Source organism: Muntiacus reevesi, chromosome 9, assembly GCF_963930625.1.
Source record: "Muntiacus reevesi chromosome 9, mMunRee1.1, whole genome shotgun sequence".
NCBI classification, from domain to species: domain Eukaryota; kingdom Metazoa; phylum Chordata; class Mammalia; order Artiodactyla; family Cervidae; genus Muntiacus; species Muntiacus reevesi.
Genome location: NC_089257.1, coordinates 75,763,680 through 75,775,810, shown reverse-complemented (window position 1 = coordinate 75,775,810; position 12,131 = coordinate 75,763,680). Strand labels below are relative to the sequence as shown.

General features: G+C 37.5%; 1 protein-coding gene across 1 annotated transcript in view; it reads left to right on the top strand.

The window, feature by feature from the left end:
* Positions 1–12,131, top strand: part of SESN3 (sestrin 3) — a 77,333-nt gene that overhangs the window by 56,939 nt on the left and 8,263 nt on the right. The window contains exons 5-9 of the mRNA XM_065943990.1: positions 432–668; positions 1,266–1,440; positions 6,232–6,350; positions 7,185–7,375; positions 10,155–10,299. Coding sequence (XP_065800062.1) covers positions 432–668; positions 1,266–1,440; positions 6,232–6,350; positions 7,185–7,375; positions 10,155–10,299 — 867 coding nt within the window. The remainder of the gene's footprint in view (positions 1–431; positions 669–1,265; positions 1,441–6,231; positions 6,351–7,184; positions 7,376–10,154; positions 10,300–12,131) is intronic.

Genomic DNA, 12,131 nt, shown 5'->3' with positions numbered 1-12,131 from the left:
ATGTTGACCTACTGAATTAAATATTTATGTTATTTTTAAGGTAGTCTCTACCTTTAAAACCTTCAAATGAATGGTCTTGCTAGAGAAACTTTAATAAAGTTCCTTCTAGTGTCAATGTTCTTGGATTCTCTAAAATACCTTATTAAAATAGCATAATATAGAAAAGTGCTTTGGAAACAGAAACTCCATTATATGTATAAGGAATTTCAGAGAAGCCACAATGTAATTCTGTTGTTAGTTTTGATAAGTTTAATGTAATATTGTTTGACCAAAGCTGTATCTTTAATATATGAAACAGTTTAAATGAAACTTTTAGTATTATTGCTATAAATGGACATGTGAAATTTTATACATTTTTCCATACTTTCTAAAATTGCTTTGTAACATTCTGTGATTTTCACTTTTATTCTTGATTGGCTTTCTCATTTCAGAAACTTGTCAAAACTGGAGAAAATAATTGGTCTCTGCCTGAACTGGTACATGCTGTGGTCCTACTGGCTCATTATCATGCTTTGGCAAGCTTTGTTTTTGGTAGTGGCATCAATCCAGAAAGAGATCCAGAAATCTCCAATGGACTCAGGCTAATACCAGTCAACAATTTCTGTGTGTGTGATCTCGCTAATGACAACAACATAGAGAATGCATCCCTTACAGGCAGCAACTTCGGGGTTCGTTTTCTTAACTGTTTTTCTTTACTGCTTTGCCTTTAAACTTGCTACGTTAAAAACATCTAGAGAAATTATCTGATTAAACAGGATATTATAGGCTTGAAATATTTTGTATAATTTTTTTATTATCCTAAAAATTTAACCTGTTCCTCAAGTTCTGAATTGTCTTAAGGAGGCTTTTAAAGCAATTACAAATCGTAAGGCTTGTAAGTCTGTCCCAGTTTTAGAAATACGTGATAATATAATCTAATATATATCAAATTCTGTTGTATTGGGTTGGCCAAAAAATTTGTTTGCATTTTTCTGAAAGCTGTTATGGGAAAACCTGAATGAACTTTTTGGCTAACCCAGTAGAATTCTAGATTAAGTAAATCCATTCATATAAACTTTCTGTGTTTATGGCTGAAGCAGAAACACTATACCTCTGAAAATGTTGGTTTTGCCATATGATTTTCTTTGGAGTTACTGGAAAGCCCACTTAGGAAATTAATGACTATGCTAGTGCCACTGTACATAAGGTGACATTGGGAGATGGAGACATTTACTAGAGCAACTTTTAATATTAATAACACCCAATATTATATTCTCTGGCTCCAGATTGTCGATTCTCTAAGTGAGCTAGAGGCCTTAATGGAAAGAATGAAAAGGCTTCAAGAAGAAAGGGAAGATGAAGAAGCATCTCAGGAAGAAATGATCACTCGCTTTGAGAAGGAGAAGAAAGAAAGTCTTTTTGTGGTCTCTGGAGATACTTTTCATTCATTTCCTCATTCAGGTGCTTTTTCTATTTCACTGTTTTTGCCTTTTGTCTTTGCCTTTGACTTCCCTGGTAGCTCAGATAATAAAGAATCTGCCTGCAATGCAGAAAACCCGGGTTCCATCCCTGGGTCGGGAAGATCCCTGTTGTTCTTAGAACCCTGACTGACCACCTCAGACCACCTTCAATATTTTCCACATGGATAATGGAATGATTCCACTATCACGTTTCTTCTATTTAGTTCTCCTCTACCTGATGCTGATACTATTGTTTCCCCTCTTGTGTTGCTGCATCTTTAAATATATTTCAGATCCAGTTGAGAGGTACTTCAGCTATGTATGCAGTTCATGCTCTTATCCTGGATAAAATGTTATTCAGAGCAGACCAACTGCTTATAAAGTTAGATAAGAGTATTTAACCCATCCTACTTGTGTGATTTTTTTTAATGATAAGTAAAATCCTGTTTCAATAGATGAAATTTATAAGAAATATCTCTTCCTTTTTTGTGGGTGTGGAGTGTGTGGGAGGATTGTTCTCACACTGCTGGTTTTTTCCAGATTATTTCTAAAGTTACACTGCACTTGCATTTGCATTTCTTTGGAGAAACCTTTGGAATTATATAAAAATGTATTATTCAGGTCATTTTCTTAGGTTGAATTTGGAGGAATTCATCCTGTATGAAAAGTTAGGCTTTTCTGTATCAAAAGACTTCTTTGCTTTAGTCTTTAAAATGCATTTCTTTTCCTAATACTCTGAGAGACTTTGAAATAGGAGGGAAACTTTTCAATTACAACTTAAAAAGATATTGAACACCACAGTACATGTTATTAAAATAGCATGGATTCAGTAGGCTTTGAAAGCTTAAACCCTTCCAAGTCATCAATCTACATAACATTTAAAGTAGAGCTCCGTAGGTTTAAAAGAGGGCTTCAAAATGACTAGTCATAAGGTCAGTCAGTTTCATAAATCCTGAGGGTAATTGATTTGGCCATGACTGGTTTGTTAATATTAAATATGGCATTGACCAATAGCTCTCAGAAATTTTACCAGGAAGAACAAGATCCCTCTTTTATCATTTCCCCAGTGATTTCTTTTTATGAAAGATTTTATTTACCAAATTGAGTATATTTATTAATAATTTCTCAGAACTTCTGACCAGCAGGAAATCCCAAACATAAAGAAGCGTTTCAGTTATTGGTTTGCTATTCATACTACAGACATTTATTGTACTCCATGTAGACTCAGCAGAGTGGTAGGCACTAATGTTTTCAGACTAAATGAGACGTGATTGCTGCCCTCTGCAGGCTCTCATTGCTAGTTGGAGAGAGAGAAATAATTGCAATACAAAGCAGAAAGTGAGGAGTAAATGGAGCCAGTGATGGAGAGGGAGGAGTGTGGACAGAAAGGGTCCTAGGAAAAGACCTCCTCCAGCCGCTTGGCTGTAAGCTAAACCTTAGAGACTTGAGTGCAAGGGAGTCAGACAGTGGCTCGGGGATGGGGAGTTGGTGGCAAACAGCACACCTGCCTGAGCCAACGCACAGTGGTGAGGAAACAGGATGGTGGGTGCAGGAGCAATTGATTCTGCGTTGTTAGGACGTGACACATGAGGTAGGTATTGTGAACAGGAAGCTGGTTAGGTAGATAGAGGCCTTATCATGATGACCTTTCCAGCCTTAAAGATCACGTAAGCAGCCATATTTGCGACACGTTGAGTTGTGATGCCTATAAAACCTCCAGTCTGGAAACATCTACAAGTGCCTCTCAGACTTTAATATGCATGTGAATCACTGAGGAATCTTGTTGAAATGCAGATTTGTGTTCAGTCTGTCTGCACCAGGACCTGAGAAGCTACGTTTCATTCATGGCTTCATGTAATGCCCATGCTGCTGGTCTGCACACCACACTTGGAGCAGCCAGGGTTGAATAGGAGAAGGTTTTAAGCCCAAAATAAAGTTTTGGAAGTTATCAGTATATATTTGGGAGTTAAAAAATCAAAAGAGCTGTTTATAAAAAATCATCCAGAGAAAACAAGTGGGACAAAAGAAAGTAATGAGCCTAGGATAAACCTTCCAGGGAAGCCAATATTTTAAAATGCAAACATTGTATTAAAGTTAGTAGTATGTATTTACTTTTAGACATTAATTTTTGTAAGTATGAAAAATTTGGGTTTGCCTGGTGGCTCAGTGGTAAAGAACCCACCTGCAATGCAAGAGATGCAGGTTCTTTCCCTGGGTTAGGAAGATCCCCTGGAGAAGGAAATGGCAACCGACTCCAATATTCTTGCCTGGGAAATCCCATGGACAGAGGAGCCTGGCAGCTACAGTCCATAGGGTCACATGGGGTGAAAAATTCTAATATACATCTCTTTATAACTAAAAGTAAGTAGACACAAAATCCAGAAAAAGAGAGTAGACTTATTTAGCATACTTTACCTGACATAAATAAAACACTGTATCCCAAACTGCAACCTATACCATTATTTTCAAGTGCACATAGAAAATTTACCAATATCAACCATATACTGTTAATAAAGCAAGTATCAGCAAATTTTAAGAGATTTAAACTTTACAGGGTATAACTTTTGACTGTAACAGAAGTAAGCTAGAAATCAGGAATAACTAGAAGTTTCTCAAATGTTTAGAAACAAAACAGTATACTTCTAAATAGTTCATAGGGAAATAAAAAGTTGCAGTGGAAATTAGAAAATATTTGGAGCTGAATGGCAGTGCAAGATGGCACAGACAGTATTTATTTATTTATTTATCTTTTTTTGGCCATGCTGGGCAGCTTGCGAGATCTTAGTTCCCTAACCAGGGATTGAACTCAGGTGCCCTGCAGTGGAAGCTCAGAGTCCTAGCCAATGGACCACCAGGAAATTCCCTAGACATTGATTTTTTAAAGCTTCTCTAAGACCACTAGAGCTTGAAGGACATAAATGTTTTATTTCTTTTAATTTTTTTGTTTATTTATTCTTGACTGTGCTGGGTCTTCATTGCTGCACAGGCTTTTTCTCTAGTTGTGGTGAGTGGGGGCTACTCTCTTTTTAAAATTTTTTAAAGATTCATCCATCTTACTACTACTGACTCAAATTTGTTGCTTTATGGCTGAGTAATAATCCATTGTATATATGTCCTACAACTTCTTTGCCTAAGTGTCTGTCGCTCGACATCTAGATTGCTTCCATGTCCTGGCTGTTTTAATAGTGTTACTCTCTAGTTGCAGTGCTCAGACTTTTCATTTCTGTGGCTTTTCTTGTTGTAGATCATGGGCTCCAGGCACACAGGCTTTAGTAATTGCAGCATTCAGTCTTCAGGGCACAGGCTTTTGCTCTGTGTCGTGTGGGATCCTTTTAGACCAGGGATCGAACCTGTAACTCCTTCATTGGCAGGCAGATTCTTCACCACTGAGCTGCTGGGGAAGCCCTTTTCTTATTATTGAAAGTATATTTTATTTTATTTTTTATTTTTTTTCCCATTTATTTTTATTAGTTGGAGGCTAGTTACTTTACAATATTGAAGTGGGTTTTGTCATACATTGACATGAATCAGCCATGGAGTTACATGTATTCCCAACCCTGATCCCCCCTCCCACCTCCCTCTCCACCCGATTCCTCTGGGTCTTCCCAGTGCACCAGGCCCGAGCACTTGTCTCATGCATCCAGCCTGGGCTGGTGATCTGTTTCACCATAGATAATATACATGTTTCGATGCTGTTCTGAATGTCAGTATATTCAGAATATTTTAGAATGTCAGTCTTTCCTTTCTTGGATGCTTGGGCAAGGATTTTTGCCTTCTAAAGTGAACTTTGACCAGCAAGTCTTAGACCTTAGTGGAAAGTTATATTCTGATTTTAACAAGAGGCTATATCATTTTTAAATTAGGAAATAAATTGTTTCATTCTTTAATCTTCACCATTCCCAGTACTAAATTTGCTGGTCACACAAAGATAAGAGAAAAATGACTCAGTATGTGACTGAGTTATTTTTGTAGACTTACCGTGTTTTAAAATGGAAATAGAAACTTAATTTTTCCCTATAACAAGTTTCTTGGTTTGATCAGTATGATAAAGCATTTCAGATTCCATTTAGAGATTCTAAGAATAGTTTTTCAAGTCTTTTGAAGAAAATGTTTGAAGTTTTCTACAAGGGTACTATTCTATAGCTTGGTAACAGAGTTGACTAGCATTTATTAGTTTTCTGCTTTTCAAATTAGAATAATGTTCCATTACTGTAACATAGTATTTTCTGTATTTTATTTGTATCCATCTCCTAGGAGCAGAAGAATGCAGATAATATGCAAAGTACTATTTCCTTTGAGTCCAGAGATTGAAACATTTATTTAAATAGAATTAAAATTAGAGTTTTAGATTTGTCAGAATATTAATTTTAACTCCTTTTTAAGAAATTTTTAACTTCTTAAGGTAAATTTAGGGGAAAAAATGTTTGCATTGGGTTGGTCAAAAAGTTCATTTACATTTTTCTGTAACATCTTACAGAAAATCCCAAGTGAACTTTTTGGCTAAACTAATATTTAGATATTTTAATTTAGTCAATTTTTTGCCTGAATAGCTACAGCTAGATGTTACAGTTGCCAGTATTTAGTAATGAAATTGTATTCAAAACTTGAGCAAAAGGTATTTTGTGTGAATGTAAGGCATGTAGTCAATATCGTCACTATGGAAATCCTTGGAAAAGCTAAAGTGAAAAATGGAAATAAAGTGCAGTTAAAAAAAAAAAAGAAAGTGCAGTTAATTCATTGTTCTAACTCTGTACAGTGTTCTTAACACCAGATTGTTCATTATTGTACGTAGATTTTGAGGATGACATGATTATAACATCTGATGTCTCCCGATATATTGAAGACCCTGGTTTTGGATATGAAGACTTTGCCAGACGAGGGGAGGAACATTTGCCAACTTTCCGAGCTCAGGTATGAGACGCCTTTAATTGAGAGAAATTGGAGGAAAGATACTGTCATTTTAACTGTGAAACGTTGAATAAGTTGACTCCCAAAGAAACTAATAGATCAATTTGATAGACTCTATAAATATCTTTATTTAACCTACTTTTCAACCTTGTCTAATTTGATGTTCCAGTTGATGGATTATTATTTTAGCATCCCCTCTACCTCCAACCCCAAGAAGGCAAAAGGAAACTGCTTTATGTGGTTACTTGCATTATTGCATGGTAGTAGTATCATGTTCATGTTTTGGAGAGAAGCAGGGAGGAAATTGAGTGATATGTTCACATTTATATTAAGAAGGCATTTTTATAAAAAGGCCATATGTCTGTAATTATGGACTGAAGGGCCACCTTTTCCCCATCCCTAGATAAGAGCCACAGTAGCGATGTGGTTCATAAAGACAGTGCAGGCAAGATCGAAGACAGACTCCTCTGTGCTTGTTTCAGATGATCTGCTAGCCATCCGTGTCACTGAGCAGGTTTAGTCACGTAGGAAAATTCCAGGGCCTTCTGGCGTCCTTCCAGATGAGGGTGTAGTTTGCACAGTACATGACCACGGGAAGTAGCCAGAGTTTCTCACCAGTGTGCCTCATCCTGGACCCAGTGAGGAAGGAGCACGGCCCTTCCATCTACAAACTGACGTGTTGGTAAAGCAATCTTGGTAAAGTGACGAACTTAGAATCCGTGAAAGGATTACAGACTTTGAAATATCCTCCACTTACTTGCTTCAGTGGTTATACTTCACAGAAACATAGACTTTAAATGGAGAGTGACCATTTTGTAATACATTTTATTCTTTTAGGACTATACCTGGGAAAATCATGGGTTCTCCCTGGTGAACAGACTTTATTCTGATATTGGACATCTTCTTGACGAGAAGTTCCGCATGGTCTACAGTCTCACCTATAACACTATGGCCACCCATGAGGACGTGGATACAACCATGCTGCGTAGAGCTTTATTTAACTACGTTCACTGTATGTTTGGAATCAGGTATGGTTGTCACAGAGACAGTTGTGTGTGCGCGCTAAGTTGTTCCAGTCATGTCCAGCTCTTTGAGATCCCAAGGATTGTAGCCCTCCAGGCTCCTCTGTCCATGGGATTCTCCAGGCAAGAATACTGGAGTGGGTTGCCATGCCCTTCTCCAGGGGATCTTCCCAACCCGCATCTCTCAGTCTCCTCCATTTGCAGGCAGGTTCTTTACTACCAGCGCCACCTGGAAAGCCATATAGAGACAGTTCTACATGTTTCTAAATGAAAATTCTGACAGGAGTCTTACCTTTATCCTGTTTAAGAGTGTAATACTTCTGGGGAGAAAATTACATGTGGACTCCTGACTGTGAAAAATTAATTCTGTTTTATAGAAGAGCATTTTTCTTCGTTTAAATGTCTTAATATGCACATATAAATACAGTAGTAAAATTTTACTAAGGAGGGGAAAAACATCAGTAATCACTGGGGACAGTAGAAAAGCTCTCCATTTGAGAATCTCTCCTGGAAGAACTGAACCTTTCAAAAGTATAGATGATATGCCATTGTGCAGGCATGGTCAGTCACTTCAGTCGTGACTGACTCTTTGTGAGCCCATGGACTCTAGGCTGCCAGGTTCCCTTGTCCATGGGATTATCCAGGCAAGAATACTGGAGTGGGATGCCATGCCCTCGTCCAGGGAATCTTCCCGACCCAGGGGTCAAACCCATCTCTCCTGTATCTCCTGCACTGCAGACAGAGTCTTTCCTGCTGAGCCACAGGAGAAGCCCGTGATATCCTGTTAGATCACTATAGCAAGTGCTGGTTGGTTGGTTTTTGAAGGTATGGTATAATTTGGGTATAAATGAAACTAAGATAGAGTCTGCCCTCATAAAACTTACATAAGCTCATGTAAGAATACGGAAATGAAGCTGTAAGTCAGAATAAATTAGTGGCACCTAAATTTAGAAGATTAGAATTGAGAGAACCGAGAGTGAAGGAGTGAATGAGACTGAGTGCTCTAATCAGGAAAGCTCTTGGAGAACATCTTTTTTGAGCTGGGTTTGAAGACTTCTATGGAGATAGATCTGCCGAAAGAGAAAATCCCCAGTTATGAATACATTCAATTGACTCTGTACTGTATCCTTTCTGATATAGCATCACAAAGCCCTTATGGAATGGAATTAGAAGTCTATTTGTTAAGCAAAGTGGTTTCTATAACTTTGACTTAAAAAAATCCCAAATTTCCTGGAAAAGTCAACTAATATGAAATATTCTACCTAAAAGATACTATTATGATGGTAAATAGTAGCTCCACTATTTGCCCATTTACTATTCTAGAAAAAATCATCACATTTTGAAACATACCAACCTAATTAAGAAAAATAAACACTAACAGATTTTAATACATGTTATAAATTAATATTATATTCAAAATAATATATTTAAGGCAATAAATATTATGGTGATATTTCTCTGCTGGATGTTACTAAATAAAGCTTATATAAAATCCCAGAGTTTTTTTTAAACTAAGTATTATGCTTGGGTTAAAAATAAACTGAAAATACAGAAGGAAAATCCCACAAGCTCCCACCACTAACTACATTTACCCTCATAGCTATTTCTGTGCCCATTTACGCTGTTCTTTTCTCATCTTATGAATGAGCTATCTACACTCCTATGCACTAGGGCACAGAATCCCATCTCCTCTCATCTAAAGATCCCTGTTCTAGCAATTCTCCCTTCTCTCTCCTGCATAATTAGCTTTACTCTCTTAATCGGATCTTTCCCATCAATATGTAAACATGCCTTTATTTCTCTCATCATCTCAAAAAACCATCATTTCTTCATCCTTAATTTCCTCTGGATACTGCCTCACACCTCTGCTCCCATGCACAGCAGATCCCTTTGAAAACATTTTGTGTATCTCTGTCACCATTTTCTTATCCCCTGTTCCCCTGTGAACCGACTGCCGTGTCAGACTTTTACTCCTGGCCAGCAGCAAGTCTATGGAACTCCTCTTTCTGAGGTTGCCCTTTGCCTCTCCACAGCTCCTCGCCTCGACCAGTTCTCCATGGTGTCTTCTTTGCCTACTCAGTAGCATCAGACACAATTGATTATTCCCTCTTCCTTCAGACACTAGGGGCTTCCCTGGGGCTCAGACAGTAAAGAATCTGCCTGCCAAGCAGGAGACCTGGGTTCGATCCCTGGGTCGGGAAGATCCCCTCGAGAAAGGGCATGGCTACTCACTCCAGTATTCTTGCCTTGAGAATTCTAGGGACTGAGGAGCCTGCCGGGCTACAGTTCATGGGGTCGCAAAGAGGCAGACACGACTGAGCGACTTTCACTTTCACTGAGACAGTAGACTCCTACCTGAGGGTTTACACTTGCTCCTTCACCTTCCAGTATCAGCTTAGATGTCAGTCTCTTAGAGAAGCCTTCCTGCTTACTCTATCTAAAATCAAAACTCTCCTCCCAGCCCTCAGCTGTATTTTATCTCCATAGCAGTTGTCACCATCTGATATATTATATGGTTTTCTTTCTCATTTTTCTTCTTTCTCCAGTAGACTTTAGATTCCATGATACCAGGGACTTTTGTCTATTTTGTTCATTTGTGTTTCATCAGTGCCTCAAGGAGTACTTGGAAACTACATGGCTTATAGTAGGCACTCAAATATTTATTATTTAAATGAGTTAATGAATGAACTTTTGGTATTTAATTACTAGATAATTATTGTGTCTTAGTATAACTTTAGAAATTTTGATTCTGCCATTCTAAAGCATGCTATCATATTGCTTATAGGTATGATGACTATGATTATGGAGAAGTTAATCAATTACTTGAACGAAGCCTGAAGGTTTACATTAAGACAGTGACCTGCTATCCTGAGAGGACTACCAAGCGCATGTATGATAGTTACTGGCGTCAGTTCAAACACTCAGAAAAGGTATGTTTCATGACGTATCATAGACATATATTCCACGTAAGGAGTAATGATTATGAAAAATTAAATGTGAAAACATTAATAAATCAGCACCATCAGAGAAGTTGGAAGTGGCATCATTTGGCCATCAGGTTTTTTCATTTACAATGGTTTAAAATTCAGATTTATTGAATGGTAACTAAATTTTAGTTATGTGTTTTGCCCAGTGTAGTGTGTAAAATAAAAGCCTAGCATTGGCCTTTGAAAGATTGGATCTGAAAATTGAATCTGGCCCAGAAGACATATCCATTTAGATTTTTTCATTCTAGCCATTTTACAGTTAACCTATCAGAACAATAGTTCTCATTCCAATTTGGTAATTTAGTGTTTTGACAATATAATGCAGACCTTTGAGCCAAGTATATTATTATATGAGGATTTTGGGGGATTGAAATATCAATATATAGGAAACATTATTTAAGACCTAATAAATGACCGATATAATAGTATAGTATAAGTATGGCCTTAAGTCATGGGTCTATTGACCTTTAAATCCAAGAATCTTCCATTTATACCACAGTTCCTAAGCTTGAGGTAGGAAAACCTTTTTAGAGTCTTAATATTCACTAATTAACTATATGACTTTGATAGAGAATGTTATGACCTCGATCCCTAGCAGTCTTTCTTGAAGTCTTAGAGCCAGTCACACATCAGATAAATGCCCATTTACCTCCAGCATCTCTCCTTGATAGATCTTTATGCTCTGCTTATAAGTTTGCATTACAGTTTCCCCCTTGACTCAGTGGTATCTAGAAATTCTCCTTACTCATCAATAGATCCAGTGATATATCTAACCTGTAGAAAGATGTCAAAATAATTTGAATATATCATACTTCTTTGTAAAACTTTTGAAGATCTGTGGGTGCTTATTTTAACCTATCGGGTGAGATGTATCCCCCTCAAAAATTCCCCCAGGTGCTTGTTCACAGCTGTATATGAAAGACTCTAGGCATGCTAAGCATGTCTAAGTTGTTGTTGTTCATCCCTTAATCGTGTCTGACTCTTTTCGACCCCATGGACTGCGGCACTCCAGGCTTCCCTGTCCTTCGGTATCTCCCAGAGTTTGCTCACATTCATGTCCATTTAGTCCGTGATGCCCATCCGACCATCTCATCTTCTGTCGCCCCCTTCTCCCCTTGCCCTCAATCTCCTAGCATCAGGGTCAGATCCAGTACTTCAAAGGCCAGTACTAGACTTTTACTTTACACACCACAATGGACAAAACACATAACCAAAATTTCGTCACCATTCAATAAACTACCAGATACTAATTTCAGATTGCTTTAAGCTTCAGATTTTCACCTTGCTTTCTCCCATGTACAGGCATACCTCAAAGATATTCTGATTTGGTTCTAGACCACTACAGCAAAGTTAATATCACAATAAAGCAAGCCACAGGAATTTTTGTTTTCCCAGTGCATGTAAAAGTTGTGTTTATAATACACTGTAGCCTATTAAGTGTATAATAGCATCATGTCTTTAAAAGCAAAGCAGTATAGGTACCTTAATTAAAAAATACTTTATTGCTAAAAAATGCTAACCATCATTTGAACCTTCAGTGAGTCATAATCTTTTTTGTGGTGGAGGGTTTGAAGTGTTGTGAGGATTACCAGATGTGACAAAGAAGTGAGCAAATGCTGTTGGAAAAATGACACCAATAGACTTGCTCAATGCAATGCAACCTTCAGTTTGTGAAAAAAGAAAGAAAAGCAGTGTCTATGTAGTGCATTAAAGCAAAAGCTCAATAAAATTAGGAATGCCTGTAAATAGTAAAAAATGTTTTTAAGAACTTTCCA